This window comes from Dipodomys spectabilis, unplaced genomic scaffold, assembly GCF_019054845.1.
Source record: "Dipodomys spectabilis isolate Male_0828 unplaced genomic scaffold, ASM1905484v1 ptg000288l, whole genome shotgun sequence".
NCBI classification, from domain to species: domain Eukaryota; kingdom Metazoa; phylum Chordata; class Mammalia; order Rodentia; family Heteromyidae; genus Dipodomys; species Dipodomys spectabilis.
The window spans coordinates 1,336,538-1,354,892 of NW_024870965.1; the positions used below are offsets into that span (position 1 = coordinate 1,336,538).

At 46.7% G+C, this 18,355-nt stretch overlaps 1 protein-coding gene across 1 annotated transcript in view; it reads right to left on the bottom strand.

Annotated features, from left to right (window-relative positions):
- Nucleotides 1-322: 322 nt before the first annotated feature.
- Nr5a2 (nuclear receptor subfamily 5 group A member 2) overlaps nucleotides 323-18,355 on the bottom strand; it is a 94,041-nt gene continuing 76,008 nt past the window's right edge. Inside the window, exon 8 of the mRNA XM_042701261.1 lies at nucleotides 323-622. Coding sequence (XP_042557195.1) covers nucleotides 375-622 — 248 coding nt within the window. The 3' untranslated portion in view covers nucleotides 323-374. The remainder of the gene's footprint in view (nucleotides 623-18,355) is intronic.

The following is an 18,355-nucleotide window of genomic DNA, read 5'->3' on the forward strand; positions in this document are numbered from 1 at the left end:
TCAGTTTCAACATACGGGAACTGTTCTGTCCCTGCGTGTTCTGTTATTTCTGACAGGGGGGCGGAACTCACCTGTGAGTTCGAGTCCATTCCATGACGCTCCGGTCTTTCGTTTGACTCCCGTGGGGATGGGTAGCTTTCCATTCACAGTTGGCGAGACGAATACCCTGATACATCATCTGTCTGCGATTAAGTAGTTTGATTATAATGCCTTTTTAAATTCGGTATCTTTGAACCAAGTGCGTTTGTTTGTTTAAATTAGTGTTGCTTAGAGCAGTTCAGAGTATTGTTTTTTCCCCTATCCCACTTCCGTTCTTTCTCTTCTCCCAATCTCTCTCTCTGTCTCGTTCGGGAGGCCGAGCGCTCCGGGCGCACTCAGGCTCTCTTGGCATGCAGCATCTCGATGAGAAGGTTGTTATAGGGCACGTCCCCGTTGAGGTGTTTGAAGTACAGGTAATCCTCTGCCTGTATGCTGATCTGCCGGATTTCGGGGAGGAGGAGAACGAGCTGTGGGAATTTCTGGGTGTGCTGAGGGTAGTTGCAGGTGGTGTACTCCAGCAGGGCATTATTGACCTGTTCGTGGACTCCCTCGACCAGCTGTAAGTTCTCCAGGCTCTTGACATCTACAATCAAAACAAACACACACACACATTTCAGTGGTGTCTCCATCCACTCCCGGGTGGTGAGGCGGGCAGACTCTATGCACGGATGTGTGACGTTCTGCTGAGAATTCAGCCAGCCCCACTCCACCGGGCTTCCAACCACAACCACCACAAAGGAGACTTAGAAGAATATCTTGTTGAAATTCTGCATAGCCCTCCAATCAATTAGCCACCAATGGTCGGTGAGCAAGGTCAACTCTTTTTCATATGGTACAAAGGGAAAGGGTTGAGGAATCCAAAAGTCCACAGATCATAATATATTGCCAGCAAATGAGTCCCCAGAGAAAGACCTATCTTAACCCAGTATATTACACAACTCATATAATTCTGTATTAATTTTTCTGACCCAAGGTGAAATCTGTGTCCAGGGTATGATGTAGTTAATTCTAATAAAAAGTGACAGGGTTCTTGTTTCTGTTTGACATTTTGTAAATGATTCTGAAAGCCTTTCACTTGTCTCGCCTATGTTAATGAACCATCTGGCACACTCCAGTAGCTGCCAGCCGAATCTCTGCTACCCAGAACTCCCTCAAATATATATCTCAGCGACTAATGATCTTTATCGAATGAAAGCCTTGTCCTTTAGGTGGGCGTGAGCCAGGCCGCTGGTGCCCTTTCACCCGAGTGAGGATTGCTAAAGTCTGGTTCTCGTTCCTGTCTTCTGCTCCTGTGTCACTAGGATTGGACAATTCCTTCCTTCTGCCCAACTGCCAGAAACCATCCAGTTGTTTTGAAGGCATCTGCCCAAAGGTCCTTATAAATACTAAATAAGAGAGAAAAAAAACCTGAGAATCAAAACAGACAGACAGACATGCAAATACACCACACGGACAATGGGAAAGGCAAAAACGGAATGCTGGAATTTCTCTTCTGGAGTTTGTTTATGTTCACTGTACCACTTTTATTCAATGTATATGCAGAGTCTTCTGGAAAAAAATATACAGATGTATGTTTACATACATCCCTGCACAGAAAGTAAACCGATACAGACACCCTCACCCTTTCTTACTTTTGTGCCAATCCTGGGGCTTGAATTCATGGCCTAAGTGATGTCCCTGAACTTTTTTGCTCAAGGCTGATGCTCCACCACTTGAGCCACACCTCCACTAATGGCTTTTTCGCTGCTTCACTGGAGATATGAATCTCATGGATTTTCCTGCCTGGGCTGGCTTTGAACCGTGATCCTCAGATCTCAGCCACCTGAGTAGCTAGGATGACAGGGGTGAGCCACTGGTGCCCAGCTCATTATTTTCTAACTGCGGGGGAAAAAAGAAATTTTTGAGACAGCCACGTAATGTAAAGGGAAGGTTCAGCTGCTCTCCATGGAAGTTAGTGTTTATTACAATAACTCACGCCAGGTGAATGAACTGCACATAGGTTCCTGTCCCTCTTATGATTTCTAGATGGGCCTACCTACAGTAAGGATGTCTTATATTTGCCATTGGGAATGGAGAGACACAAACATATTAATGAGCTATACAGACAGCTGGGTGTTCTACCGCCGGCAGCTCAGCATCTCCTTGTGGTCAGGTGGTTGTAGGTGTTTGTCTGTGTAGCACTCGACAATTAAGAAAGCATTCCCCGTCTACTTTTTCTGAAATACTTTATACCCGAGTTTACATTGCTTGAAAATATTTATAACTAGGGCTGTGGATCTAGAGTCAGTTCACAATGATAAAATGTAAACAGCCCAAAATATCTTCAATATGTTGTACCTCGGAGCGACAGAAACCCGCCAGACTTGTCTCACAGTGACTTCAAGTTTTGAAATGGGAGGATTATTTTCTGCTGAAGGGACACTCTCCTGAAAGAGCTAACAATCGCGATAGAGATTCACGAGTTAGCTGTAGAAATTTGAACAGCAGAAAATATTAACATAGAGGAATAATGGCCTTTTGCAGAAAGTTACTTGTGAAACTTTCTTCTTAAAGGACAGATAATAAGTTCTGTTTTAACCAGGTGCTAGTGGCTCCTGCCTGTAATCCTAGCTACTCAGGAGGATGAGATCTGAGGATCGCAGTTCAAACCAGCCCAGGGGTGGGAAAGTCCGTGAGACTCTTATCTCCAATAAACCACCAAAAAACCAGAAATGGTGCTGTGGCTCAAGCGGTAGTACGCTTGCTTGAGCTGAAGAGCTGAGGGACAGTGCCCAGGCCCAGAGTTCAAGCCCCACAACTGATTTAAAAAAAAGTTGTTTTATTCACATACTACATTATTACAGAGTGATTCTGGGCGTGGGGGGCGGGAGGCATTGCTGGGGTTTGAATTTGGCATCTTGTGATTACTTGGCAGGTACCACACCACTTGAGCCATGCCCCCAGTCCCAGAGTGATTTAAAATCTTCAAATTATTATGTGCGCGTATGTATGGCAATATCACAAGGAAACCCTTTTGTACAATTAATATATGCTAATAAAAGAGAAATTCTAATTACTGTTTGCATTATATCATTGTCCTATTTGTTCAAGATGGACAGATCTATAATTATGAAATGAAGTGTTAAATTATGCCAATCTTACTTTTTTAATCAAAAGCTTTCAAAAATTTGGTTCATAACAGATCTTTTTCTGAAGTAAAATATTTTAGCAGGGTGCCAATGTCTCATGCCTGTAATCCTAGCTGCTCAGGAGGCTGAGATCTGAGGATCATGGTTTGGGATCAGCCAGGGCAGGAAAATTTGTGAGACTCTTATCTCCAATTAAACACCAAAAAGCCAGAGGTGGAGCTGTGACAGCCTTGAGCAAAAAGCTCAGGAACTGGCACACACATGAAATGTATCCACACATGCATTTTTATGTTGTCACAGCATTTTCTTGTTGAAGCATCCTGTGAAGAATTCTTTTTTTTTTTTTTTTGGGTCCGGTCATGGGGCCTGAACTCTGGGCCTGGGCACTATCCCTCAGCTCTTCAGCTCAAGGCTAGCGCTCTACCACTTGAGCCACAGCGCCACTTCCGGCTTTTTTTCTTTTTGCTTATGTGGTGCTGAGGAATCGAACCCAGGGCCTCTGGCATGCAAGGCATGCGCTCTACCACTGAGCCACCTTCCCAGCCCCTGTGAAGAATTCTTTAGAGATCTAAAACCTGACATGCTCTGCATATAAGAATTTTCCCAGGCTGAGAAGGTGGCTCAGTGGTAGAGTGCTTGCCTTGCATGCATGAGGCCCTGAGTTCGATTCCTCAGTACCACATACGCAGAAAAAGTCAGAAGTGGTGCTGTGGCTCAAGTGGTAGAGCGCTAGCCTTGAGCTGAAGAGCTGAGGGACAGCGCCCAGGCCCAGAGTTCAGGCCTCAAGACTGACCAAAAAAAAAAAAATTTTCCCTAGTGGGCTTTGCTGAGGGAAATGTGCCTGAGCTCTCGTCGGGATCCTCTCCTGGGAGCTGGTGTCTCTCAGAGGAGCTCTAGGTAGTCCCTACCTCCACCAGAATCTGCTGAATTCACAGAGACTCACAAGAGCCTAAATCCAACCAAGACGGTAAGTACCAGAACACAGATGACAGCATCTCCTGTAGATTTGGGACTGTTTTTTTCTTTCAGGTGTTTAAATTCCATTTCTAGCTGGAATCTAGAAACTTGAGGGTCTCTACAATTCTCAGGGAATCACTTTTATGCAAATGGATAGCCTTTCATGAAAATGAAAGGTAAAGTCTACCTAAGCCTCTTCCACATCAAGCCCCGCCCCTAGGTGATGAGTGGCAGTTAACGCTCTGAATCCCGACTCATCTACCACCGGAGCCTGGAACGCCAGACAAGTCGGATGGGCTGACATCCACTGATGAGACAAACTCTCGACAGACGATTCTGGAATTCTCCAAAACACATGCCTTTGCCACTTGCTACTCAGTCCTTGTACTCAGTAACATTGCTCTTTGTAGAGATGACCCCAGGAACCCAGATTGATTGGTATAACATGCAAATTCCCACCAGTTCTGTGATAATTCAGTAGCTGGATCCCCAAATTGCTTGCATGGCTCATTTTGTGTTCTCCTATTTCACGATAGCATGTGTGTATGCGTGCGTGCGTGCGTGTGTGTGTGTGTGTGTGTGTGCAAGCGTATGTGTACGTGCGCATGCCCGTGATATGTACCTAGGTACTGGGGCTTGAACTCAGGACCACGTGCTCTCTCTTAGCATTTTCACTCAAGGCTGATGCATTACCACTTGAGCCACAGCTCTACCTCTGGCTTTTTGGTAGTTTAAACTGGAGATAAGAATCTCACAGACTTCCCTACCCAAGCTGGCTTCCAACTGTGATCCTTAGATCTCAGCCTCCTGAGTAGCTAGGATGTCAGGCGTGAGCCATCTGCGCCCGGCACTTTGACTCCTTTCTATACATAATTTGCTTTAAAAAAAAAAAAAAAAGCCACATTGCTGAAGCACGTTTGAAAACTACTTGATCTCCGGGCGCAATCGTGAGTTCAGACACCGGGAGGCAGTGGATGCGTAACCCAGGCTCGGGGCGTCACTCAACCAGCTGCAGCGGCTGCCTTCCACCTGCTGAACTGGAAGATAACTCCCCACGCTCCAAGGATGGCTCAAAGGTAAAAAGTCACTTTAAAAAGGAGACAGCTTTAGGGGCTGGGAAGTTGGCTCAGTGGTAGAGCGCTTGCCTTGCATGCCTGAAGCCCTGGGTTCGATTCCTCAGCACCACATAAGCAAAAAGAAAAAAGCCGGAAGTGGCGCTGTGGCTCAAGTGGTAGAGTGCTAGCCTTGATCTAAAGAGCTGAGGGACAGCGCCCAGGCCCAGAGTTCAGGCCCCACAACTGGCCCCCCCCCTCCCCCCCAAAAAACAAAACAAAACAAAATGCTGGAGGTGGGCCTCTGATGCTCTGTGGTTATGGCAGAAGTTTTGGGGAGAAGACACGGGTTCTTGTTGTCAACACAACCTGAGTGTATCACTTGCTTTTGTACTCGGATATGGGAGCACACAGATTCTCAATGTGTCACTTGATCCTGTGATAAAACCAGGATTTCCTGCACGAATACAAAGTGACACCTCTCATCAGGGGCTGATGGACAGCAAGCCTCTCTGCTTCCTTTACTCCTGGAGGCTTTCCTCCTGCTTCCCCTGCATACAACCTTGCTCCTGCCTCAGGACCTTTGCACCTGCTGTCCTTTCATTCTCAAGGTTCTTTACTGTCATATGAGACTTTCGTTCTCACTTCACTTTCTACAATCCTTTCCTAAGAGGAGAGTAGCCCAGGAATAATCTCAAATCACTCTTATTTTCAAATAAAGGCAGGCGAAGTGCAAGTCTGAGGCCAGGGTGGATTGAAGAGTACGATCCTGTCTCAGAAAAGCACACACCAAAAAGGCAGTGCAGAATGGAGATTTCTGACATGTACGATGGCTGCAGCATTACTCAAAATAGGCTAAAGGTAGCCACAATCCAAGAATCCATCTATGAATGGATGCGTGTGACGACCAAGTGTTTTGTGTGTGTGTGTGTGTGTGTGTGTGTGCGCGCACATACAGTAATATATACACAGGAGGGAAGGCAGAACTATTGTTTAGCTATTAAAAAGGATACTGCTCACCAGGGATTAACCTTAAAGACAATATGCTAAATAAAAGAGGCCAATGATGGAAAGACAAGCGCCAGGATTCCGCTTCTAGAAGGCGACTTGATTGCATCCTGCTGATGTTTGCGCCACACATGCATGTATCTAATGGTTCCCCGCAGCTCCACAGGGAGCGTCTCTCCCGCCGCGTGCCACCTGACCAGTGCTCCACAGCAGCCCTCGACCGAGGAAGAAGCGCGGAAACGGAGGCCTCAGAAAAACTCAAGCAGCTCAGCATCTCTAGCGCTCCTCCTCCCTCAGGGGCCAGTACTTGTACTCTTCACTGCTCAGGAGGAGGGCTGAGATCTGAGGGCCCAGTGAGGACTGAGGTTCAAAGCCAGCCCGGGCAGAAAAGTCCATGAGACTCTTTGTCTCTAATGAACCAGCAAAAAGCTAGAAGTGGAGTTGTGGTTCAAGTGGTAGAGTGCCAGCCTTGAGTGAAAAAAGCTAAGCAACAGTGTGACCAGGACCAGGGCTCAAGCCCCAGTACTGGCACACGCGCGCGCGCGCGCGCGCACACACACACACACACACACACACACACACACACACACACACGGTTTATAGCATGTCACCCATGAGTCTCAGATCTGTAGCTACAAGACTCTTTCCTTTCATTAAAGACCATTGTCCATCCACAGTAAGAAACAGCCACTTTCACGTGAAAGCCTCCTTCTGACTGAGTAAAGCCCCCTCTCCCCCCCCCCCCCCCACTCAGCTTGTCATCACATCCCCAGTTTTAGAATCAGAAGTTTACATCTGATTTCCACTCAGGAATTTGTGGGGTGTTTTATTCCCCCCCCCCTCAAAGTTTTCACGTTTTCTTAGAATAAGAGATGAGGTTCGGTTTGTTCAGGTGGCAAATGAAGACCATGAATAAACCAACGTTATCATATGAAAGGGAATTAAACAGGCAGGTCCAAGTGGGGATATATTAAGCCAAATTTAAGCTCCAGTTGTTGAATTTAGCCTGGACTAGATGTCTGCTTTGCCTCGGGATAAATCCAGCTTCCCAGCTAATCGAAAGACGGAAAGTGCCCGAGGTCTGATAAAATTTACAAGAGCGCGCTGTCCAACAGCTCTTGTTAAAGAAAAAATATTAGCTTAAAGGCATTCTTCCCGTCTCTGGGATGAAGACCGTATTTGCATTTAATTACTTGATTTCAAACTTTCATGAACTTGGATCAAATATTAGCTTAGCCAATTAAAATATTATTTTGAGTGCATGTGGCTGGAGCCTGGATCAGCTCGCCTTTCTCGCTGTTGGCAGCGCTCTGCTCGCCGCCTGCCTGCGAGAGCATTTCGAGAAGAAAGAGGGCAGCGCTGGAGAACATCACCTTCGTGCGTTTCCTGGGCAAGGTGCTGCCTATTGAGAGCAGCTGACTGGAAAAACGTCTCTACAGCAAGTTGAGGAGACAAAGCATGGAGTCTTCTAGATCCTTCCCACCCCCCCTCCACGCACACAATCAATACTGCTTCATAATTCAGCATCTTACAGAAACCCTCCGCCTTTAGGCTCACGATCGTCCAAAGGCCACAGAGCAATCGGGACGGTCCTGAGCCACTTCCGGCTTCCAGGCTTTGCTCCCGGCTGCAGGCCCGGCCGGGCTGTGGGGTCTCTGCTGTGGTCTCAGGGGCCCGGGAGGAAGTGGACAGGGAGGAGGAAGCAGAACCCCAGAAAACCTGGTCTCAAAGGCAGCGGTGAGCGAATGGAGGCACAGAGTCCCTCCAGGGACTGGAGAGGGAATGTTCTGGAGCGGCTGGCCGGCAGGGGTGCTCCCAGGCGGAGCCTCCAGTCATCTTGCGCCTTCCTTCCTCTGTTCCTTGTTTTCCAGTCAGGTCCCTCCTCACTTGCAACCACTATGTCAGCAAGTCTGGCCTCAGACTCCAGGTCTTCCTGCCTCCTCCTGGGATGCTGGGAGCACAGGTGGGTAACTTCTTGCCCCCACTGCCCCCAGGCTGGGGCTAGAATCTGTGCTAGGCAAGTGTGCTCCTGTCCAAAACTACAGTGCAAACGCCGACCCGGCTCCTTTCCACAGACACCTAGATATGTATGAACACGGCACACTCCTGGTTTGGAAGAACATATAGGAACCATTTTGAAAGGATGAAACACATTATGCTCAAGTCAATATTAAAAATAAATATGTAACACAGCAAGCTGGGTACTGGTGGCTCAGGCCTGTAAACCTATCTACCCGGGAGGCTGAGATTTGGAGGATTGTGATTCAGAGTCAGGCCGGGAAGAAAAGTTCACATGCTTCAATCTCTAAAATAGCGGGCAAAAAACAGGACTGGAGGCGTGGCTCAAGGGGGAGGACATCAGCCAAGCAATTATAAGGTGAGCAAACGTGAGGCCTAAATTCAACCCCCAGGGCTGGGCCGCCGGAAAGGAGGGAAGGAGGGGAGGAAGGGAGGGAGGGAGGGAGGGAGGGAGGGAGGAAGGAATGGGAGGGAGGGAGGGAGGGAGGGAGGGAGGGAGGGAGGAAGGGAGGGAGGAAGGAAGGAAGGGAGAGGGGAGGGAGGGAGGGAAGAAGGGAGGGAGGGAGGGAGGGAGGAAGGAAGGAAGAAGGGAGGGAGGGAGGGAGGGAGGAAGGAAGGAAGGGAGGGAGGGAGGAAGGAATGGGAGGAAGGAAGGAATGGGAGGGAGGGAGGGAGGGAGGGAGGAAGGGAGGGAGGAAGGAAGGAAGGGAGAGGGGAGGGAGGGAGGGAGGGAGGGAGGGAAGAAGGGAGGGAGGGAGGGAGGAAGGAAGGAAGAAGGGAGGGAGGGAGGGAGGGAGGGAGGAAGGAATGGGAGGGAGGGAGGGGAGAGAAGGGAAGGGGAGGGGAGGGGAAGGGAGGAGACGGGAGGGAAATGCATTAGAAACTAAACACTACTGACCACAAGACCCCGCAACTAGGAAAGGTCTCTGGTGTGTGTTAACACACTCCCAGGGAACTGGAGGAGGCCGGCGCGTGCATCCATCCCTGCTGGGCTGACCACTGAGCAGGCAGGTGCGGGCTACGTCATGGCAGGACCAGAACCGACCCCTGGAGACTCCAGACCTAACCACTCAGGGCAGGCCGGACCCTTCCCGCGAGGGCCAGGCTGCCCCAGCAAAACCACCCACGTCCCGGTCTCCTGGTGAAGGCAGGAGCGGAGCGGAGCCGTCTCGGTGAGGTGGGAGACTGAGGTGACTGTGTAAGTTTAGATGTCTGGATGCTCTGTGGCTTCAGCACTGACCTCTGGCCTCTCCTAGCAGCAAGCCAGGGACACCTTTCTACTGTCCCCTACTCTGACCTGTGCTGCAGATACAAAGAGGAGCCGGCGGCCGGCCTGCCTGGGCTCCAAGCTGGCAGGTTACCTCCTCATGAGCACATGACTTCCAACAAGGGAGCACCCTGCTGCTGGACCCTAAAAAGAAATACTTCTTCAAGACATCAACACAGCTTTCAAAAGCTTGAAAGCTGGGTGCTGGTGGCTCATGCCTCTAACCCTAGTTACTCAGGAGGCTGAGAGCTGAGGATCACAGTTCGAAGACAGCCAGGGCAGGGCAGGCTGGAAAACAAGAAGTGGCACTGTGGCTCACGGGGTAGAGCACTTAGCCTTGAGCTGAAGAGCTGAAGGACAGCGCCCAGACCCTGAGATCAGCCCCAGTTCCTGCAAGATTTTTGAGGTACTTGCCTACAGTATACATCTCCAAGTTTAGGGTCTAAATGATGAATGAAAACATAGCTCCATTTGGGCTATATTTACAACACTGTGGAAATAACATAAAAAGACCTAACAGTTATTTCTGAAATAATCTGCATCAAATTTCATAACAGTTTAAGAAACCACTAAATCACAGCATTCATGCCCATGCAATTCAGGATAGTTTTCTTGACATGTATTTTTTGTTTCTTTCTTCATTAGGAAGAATACATGATTCTTAAATAATTAGAGAATAATTATCATGGCTTCCTTTGCTTTGGTGTATGTATGATTTCCTACTAGCCTGCCTCCCTTTTATTCCTTTTTTTTAAATTTTGTTCTCTGTTTACTCACTATTTCACCTTTCCGAATATACTCCTTAAAATGTATTCTTTTTACCATTCCAGTGTGTGTGTGTGTGTGTGTGTGTGTGTGTGTGTGTGTGTGTGTGTGTGTGTGTGTGTGTGTGTGTGTGTGTGTGTGTTAGTCCTAGGGCTTGAACTCAGGGCCTGGGTGCTGTCCCTGCTCATTTTGACTCAAGGCTAGTGCTGTATCACAACTCTACTTCCAGCTTTTTGGTGGCTAATTAGGACTTCCCTGCCCAGACTGGCTTTGAAAAGTGATACTCAGATCTCAGCCTCCTTAGTTGGTGGGATTACAAGCGTGAGCCACCAGTGCCCAGCTTACGATTCTTATTTGTAAAGCCTCTTAAACACCTATTGCTGGTGGATGTTGGATTACCAACGTGTCCGGCAGGCGGCCATCTGGGTTGATGGCAGACGTGTGGTCATCCTGGATTTCCCCCAGGGTGACCTGCAGGGCCGAGGTCACGGGTTGGAAAGCCCCTGTGTCCGCCAGGCCCTCCTCCACTTCCTTCCAGCCTGCAAGCTTCTATGCCGTGCTGCTTCCACGCTAGCAGCGCATTCTCCTGGAGAATTCTCCTGGAGTATTGGAGATCTCCCTCTGCAATGCCAAAGGACAGAAAAAGCCGCAAGTGTTGCTGTGGCTCAATTGCTAGAGTGCTCACCTTGAGCAAAAGCAGCTGAGGGACAGCGCCCAGGTCCTGAGATCCAGCCTTAGGACGGACAAAAAACAAAAAAGTGTGTCTCGTGTCCACATGTGACAATGGAACAAGGACGGGGGGGGGAACAGCGTGCCCAAGATTAAGAAGCATTGCATGGTACATGGGCGTGGCAAAATGAAGCCCTTCCCCCCATACCACTGATACTAAAATGAAGGAATGAAGGAATGAATGATGGGAAGTCTTCCCCCACAACCCCCACCCCAGCAGGAATGTCTGGCACATACCAGCCTTCTGAGACTTAAGATGAGGACTTGGTGTGACTTGGCTGTCACTCCCAGGACTCACCTAAGCAGCCCGCTCTGGGACGGGGCACGTGGAGCCTGCATGACTGCATGCCCATCTGGGAAGTGCTACTTTCCTTTAAAAACAAATGACTAGGCCTTGTCCCACATCCTTTTAGATATAACCCCCCCATCCCCCAGCAGGGTTCCAAGCTCGCAGTTAGAATATAACAGTACCCATTTTTAAATTCTCCACGTTTGAAATTCCCTGCCTTCGTTGATTTTGTTTTCCAAGTCAGTCTAGGAAAAACAGCACGGTGCCACCGGTGAGCACGCAGGCTGGGCGGCCGGGGCTCTTCCTATGATGTGCACAGTAATGAACGCTCACTATTGATTTTCCTGTAGCTGCTTGTAACTATTATAGTTGATACATCAATAGAAAAGGAAAGCACCATGTTTCACGGGAGGCAGAAAATCAGCGAATGCATGATGCTCTCGCAGTAAATCATGGTATAATCTTAACAGCTGACAGAAAACCACGGCTTTCTCCGAAAAGACAGTCCTCCAAACACCCCATCTGTCCTGAGCGGCTGACTGCCCAGAGTGGAGTTAAGGGAACGAGACCAGGCTTCATCGTCCCCAGGTCATGGGCTGGCTGGCAGTCAGAAGAACCTCCCTTCTCTCCACAATGCCACAGTGGGGATGCCCAACACTCATTTCTCTAGGAAAGCTCAGGAAACAGATCATTTCTAAGAACAGCAAATGAGAGAGGGAGAGAGAGAGAGAGAGAACATTCCAGTCAACCAGTCAAGCACAGCTGCGGTCAATTCTGAAACCCCCAACACTATGGAATGAAGCAAAGAACCCTCATGGACACGGGGCATCATTAGCGAGAGGATTTTAATTATTGGGTCATAAAAGGTAACCAAGCCGAAAGAGTTTGCATTCCAAGCAATTTCTGGCCTCTCTAGAGGTACTTGTGACTCATGGGTAACTCTCTTCTGTGACTAGAGATTGGGGCTTTAGAAAGGTCTTATTTTTTTTTTTTATGGGTGTGATAATTTGTGATCTCTCTTTCCTACTCTTATTCACTCACTCACACACACACACACACACACACACACACACACACAGAGTTAACTCTAAAACAATTACACTTATGCAGTGCTTTTAGCGTTTAAGCTATTTTATAAGCCTCTTGTAACCAGTCCATTAATTACTAGAGCTCTGAGCACTGTTGGAAACTCTCCCCCATCAAATGTATTAATTATTTAACAACCTGTCATATTTTTAAGTGGTGCTGATCATCCTCCCGACTTTCACTGCAATAGTATAGAGACATTAAATATGGATGCGCCTTACTTGCTCACAAGATTGTTTCTGCCTTCACACCAGGTTGATGCTATGAACAAGCAGGGGATGGCTTACCTAGTAACTCCTTCTATGAATGGTATCATGTTGTGTTTCTTCCACAAAGAATACAGCAAACATGACAAGAGAGCTCAGACTCTTTAATTTGAAATTTGATTCTTGTTTGCCTTTGTTGTTGTTACTAGGATTTGAACCTCAGACTCTTTATTTTGGTGCCAGTCCTGGGCTTGAACTTGGGACCTGGGTGCTGTCCCTGAGCTGCTTTTTGCTCAAGGCTAATACCTACCACTTGAGCCACAGCTCCACTTCTGGCTTTTCTTGGTGGATGTGGGGGGGGGGCATAGTTTATTGGTTGATAAGAGACTCATGGACATTACTCTCTAGGCTGGCTTTGAACTACAATCCTCATGTCTCAGTCTCCTGAGTAGCTAGGATTACAAGTGCGAGCCACCTGTGCCTGGCTTGAACTCAGGATCTTGAGCTTGCCTGGCAAGCACTGTACTACGTGAGCCACGTGTCAGCTCTTTTTGCTCTGGTTTTATTTTTAGTTAAGGTCTCATCCATCTGTCTAGGCCGGCCGCCTCCCCCCCCCCCCCCCCCCCCCCCCGTACTGGTGTTACAAGCATGTACCACACCATCATACCTGCCCCTTTGATGGCCTTTTCACTATCCATCATTCTGGGGATTGAATGAATTGGAATAACTGAAGGAAGAGGAAGAAGAAGAACAAGGAGGAGAAGCATAAGAGGAAGAGGAGGAAATATTAGTAACAACAGCAGTAGTACTAGAAGTAGCACAGGTGAGAGCGCTCCTTCAAATTGTTTAACCTGGCTTCTACTCAATCAGTGCTCATCTTTCCATCCATCCGTCTGTCCATCCAGCCATCCATTCTAGGTTACATGAACACCTCCTTGGGTAAAGTTCAAAGACAGCCTGACATCATCTGGAGGAGACTACATTATTATGATGCAAACCTCCAATTGCCTTCTGCCATGCTGGGGAAATGTATTATTGTCCACCCAAGCGCTGTCAGGCAACTATTTCCCAAGATGAGCAAAGGTAAAACACTGGTTTTCACAATGGTCAGAGTGGGCCGTACTCTTGCCTGACTCCCTCACATGCAGCTGATTCCTGGTGAGAGGCTGCTTTGGATCTGCCTAACCTACGACTTTGGTTGCAGGACATTCTTTCTGTGGGCCGTAGATTTGTAAATCATACCCTGCCTAATCTGGGAAAGAAAGGTCAAAGTCCCCTGTCTTTATGAGTACCAATCAGATGGAGCCAACTTTAACTGCTGGAGACTCCTTAAGGTACAGGAATGAACAGCCCAGGCAAAAACTTCAGTACTCTTTACAGAGAAATCAATGATGTGAAAGACCCCCAAGTGCGAGCGATGGACAGAGCTGGCTCACACGCTCGCAGCTCGGCTCACACACTCGCAGCTTGGCTTGCACACTCGGTGGAGAAGGTGGCAGGCAGAGGCCATCAGAGCGAGGCCCATCTGGCAAACCTCCAAGCACCTTCCGCTGCATTGGGGAAATGTGCCATCCACAGGAGCTCTGTAATGCAACGATTTCCCAAGATGAGAGCAAAGGTAAAACATTGCCACACACACACACACACACACACACACACACACACACACACACAGAGTAGGAGGGGAAAAAAGGGCCGCCTTGAACAAGAGTTTACCCCATGAACCAACAAACACACTGGCAGGCATCGATCGCCAGGCTGATCTGTGTGTGACATTCCCGGAGCTTCATGTGGACTCTCCCACCTGGGAAAGAACTCGAATGTCTTTCAGCACTCAAGAAGATAAACTCCAGTATATTCCATCCCATGGAACACTGCTCAGTCAGAGGAGGAAAACAGAACAAAACAAAACCAACTACCAACATACACAGGGATCATCTCGAGGGACCATTGCTGAATTAAAAAAAAAATCCCTCACCACAGGTCACATGCCCTGCAATTGGATTTACATAATTACACAATAATATTTACATAATTAAAAAGACTGGAGAATACATTAGTGACTGTCAAAGGGGTCAGGTGACCACAGAGGAATGTCGTGAAGAAATACTCAGCTTAATAACAGTATACGTGCTTAATGGATGGCGCCAACATCATTTGTCATTGTTTTTTTTGTTTTTTTTTTTACCCCCTGGTTCTGGGGCTTGAACTCAGGACCTGGGCCCTGTCTCTGAGCTCTTTAGCTCAAGGCTAGCACTACCATAGTTCCACTTCTAGTTTTTTGGTAGCTAACTGAAGGTAATAATCTCATGGGGACTTTTCTTCCCTGGGCTGGCTTTGAATCCTGATCCTCAGATATCAGCCTCCAGAGTAGCTAGGATTACAGGAATAAGCTACTGGTGCCTGGCTTATTTTTAAAAATATGAAGATGTTGCTGATGGGTTGGGGAAACTGGAAGGGATGTATGATTCTCCCCTCCCCCCCATATGCCTTGAAATTGACAGTGATCAATGATCATAGAGATTACAGATTGAATTAAAGAAAGTCAAAACAAAATATTGCTATGTATTGCTATATTATAGAATCCTAAGACATGCCACTGGATCAACTGAAGAGTTAAGAAAGGAGGAATTTTGGGAAAAAAAAAACAATGTCAATTTAAACAGCTTATGAAACTTACTTCATATCTGAAAAAGTATGTTTTTCACATAATATCTTAAAAGGGAAAATAAAGAGGCAGTATGATATGATAATCTACCAGGAAAATCAATAAAATTATTAAGAATGATAGAAGGAGCTGGGCACTGGTCCTAGCCACTCAGGAGGCTGGGATCTGATGATCGTATTTCAAAGCCAGCCTGAGCAGAAAAGTCCTTATGAGACTCTTATCTCCAACTAACCACTTAAAAACTGGAAGTGGAGCTGTAGCTCAAAGTGGTAGAGCCCTGGCCTTGAGCAAAAACGCTCAGGGACAGTGCCCAGGCCCTGAGTTCAAGCCGTAGGCCTGGCACACACCCATGCACGCATGAATGCATGCACTCATGTGTACACACACACACACACACACACACACACACACACAGAGCGGACTAAAAGTCACAATACAAAGTCTCAATAATATGGTTACTCCTACAATGCAAACACTTTACAGCCCCAAATGAAAAGACAGTAAAAATCTGTTTAGAATTTTCAAATCATGGAATAAAAACCACATTTGAACACAAGAGAGATCACAAATTATTTGGGGCCTTTGGGTATGTGCCACAAAACAAGGGACACTCCTGAAGCGGCCGTTGCACGAGTGACGCCCCCTAGAGGTCTGTGGAGTGACTTGAGGCCCAGAAGCAGCCCTCCACCATTCCCGAACCACAGTCTGCAGATGTAACTATGGCTGAGCCACGCGGCAGCTTTCTAACTCTAATTGTTATCATGAAATAAAAAGCACTAAATGAAGTATATGCATGGAAGTAGATTAAAACAATTCCAACTCAAGAAGCTAGAATGGAGAGAACTCACAGCTTTGTGGAAATAGAAGGCAAAAACTAAAAAAAAAAAAAACAACAACAGATCAACAACGTTCAAGATCAACGGTGTTTCTCTTGTTTTTTGAAGAGGATGAAGACAAAAACATACTAATTTGTGGGACTCTAGAATTATTCCTATTAAGGTAGGAGTGCTTAGAATGGCAACATTTAAGTCAACGCTTTCTGGTTGAGAAATTAAGACACAATCAGAGCAGCATCAGCTAGATCTAATATCAGATTCTAATTTTTACATAGAAAGTCCAAGAGAAGGTATAGACAAGCCATTTCAAAAGAGGAATTTAGCAGCTTTTGTCACTACAAGTTCAATATAAATATATTAATTTACCTGAATCCTAACCAATTCAAAAATGTTATAAGACAAAGTCTGCACAATAACAATCTCTATAACGTATCTGGGAAGATGAGTGAATGATGCCGTGCAGTGCCTCTGTGGAAGAAATGCCCTCGCTTTAGTGAGGGAGACCGAAGAAGGGACTGATGGGAAGACAAACTATGCTCATGAATGTGAAGGCCTTGACTTTCCTCAAACTGATCTCTAGACATGATGGAACCCCACCCAAATCCCAAGGTGGAGCCTGGCACTGGTAGCTCACACCTGTAATCCTTGCTACTGGGGAGTCTGAGATCTGAGGATCATGATTTGAAGCCAACCCAGGCAGGAAAGGCCGAGACTCTTATCTCTCCAATGAACTACTGAAAAACCAGAAATGGCACTGTGGCTCAAAGTGGTAGAGAGCTAGCCTTGAGCACAAAAACTTAAGAGACAGTGCCCAGGCACTGAGTTTAAGCGCCATGACCACCACCACCAACAACAACAATAAATTCCAAGGTGGTCATTTGGGGAATGACGAAAACCAAATCTAAAATTTGCATGGGCAAGTGAAAGTCTAAGAATAATTAAGACTATTTGCATAGAAAAGATAGATGAACTTATCAAGTAGATATCAAGGTATAATAGTGCTTAGAACATGTGGGATTTGCCCTGAGAAAATCAAATGGACCAATGGAATACGATCAAATTCCAGAAAGAGATTGGCCCGTGCACAGATTTGGAGTATTTAAAAGAACTGGAGGCTGGGAAGATGGCTCAGGTAGAGCGCTTGCCTTGCATGCCTGAGGCCCTGGGTTCGATTCCTCAGCACCACATAAGCAAAAAGAAAAAAGCTGGAAGTGGCGCTGTGGCTCAAGTGGTAGAGCACTAGCCTTGAGTTGAAGGACATAACCCAGGCCCAGAGTTCAGGCCCCACAACCAGACCCAAAAAAAAAAAAAAGAACTGGCACCGATGATAGCAGGGAAAACAGGCTAATCTACTAATAGAACAGGTACAATTGACTACCTATGAAGAAAATAAAGAAAAACTAACTTAGATTCCCTCCTCACCCATACACAACTGCTAAGCATATTAAATGCTAAAACATCAAAAGATAATGCATTAAGATATTTGGAAAGAGAGCTATAGAGGAAGGTATATTATGATGAATGTGTGTTATAATTTTGAGGTTGGGCAAGATTTACTAAAGATAACGTCATGTAAACTATTGGTGAATACAATTGCTTTCTGTGACTCTATCCACCCACAATTTTATTCAATCATGGATGAGAGCCCTTGGAATCAATAAGGAGAGGCACAGGATATGGCCAGCCACTTGGCAGAAATAGATAAAAAGATGCTCGATCGCGGTGGCAATCAGAAAGACAAATTAAAACAGAACAATGGCAGCTATTAAATGACAGTGCCGATGGTGACAGGGAGAAATAGGTGCTTTCATTTACCCTGTATCTGGATGTGATTTGGTACAGCCATTTGGGAGAACAAGTTGGAAATTTCTAGAATTGGAAATGATTGCCCGACAATCCATCAGAGAGAGGCAGAGAGGAAGAAATAAAAAAAAAAAAAACCCACCCACGTTCTTTAAACATTGTTTGTAATAAATATCCATCAATGGGAGACAGAATCAATACGTGGTGGGGTACTTTACAGAACAAAACAGTGAGGGGAAACGGCCTGGGTTCCAGTGTTCTTAAGGATTCCGGGCAACGGGAACCAAAACAGAAATCTGGAAAACGTAACCTAAGAGCGAGAAGGACACACGAAGATGTTTTTAAATCCTAAAAGCCTTATTCTTTTGTAAGACAAGAATAAGTCTCTCCAGCTACCTCCTTGAGAGAGGAATTTCCTTGAAGTTATAATTAGAACCTGTTAAATACTGTTACAGTATTCTCTGCTCCAAGCCCTTTTGATTTGGACTGTACTGGACCAGGGC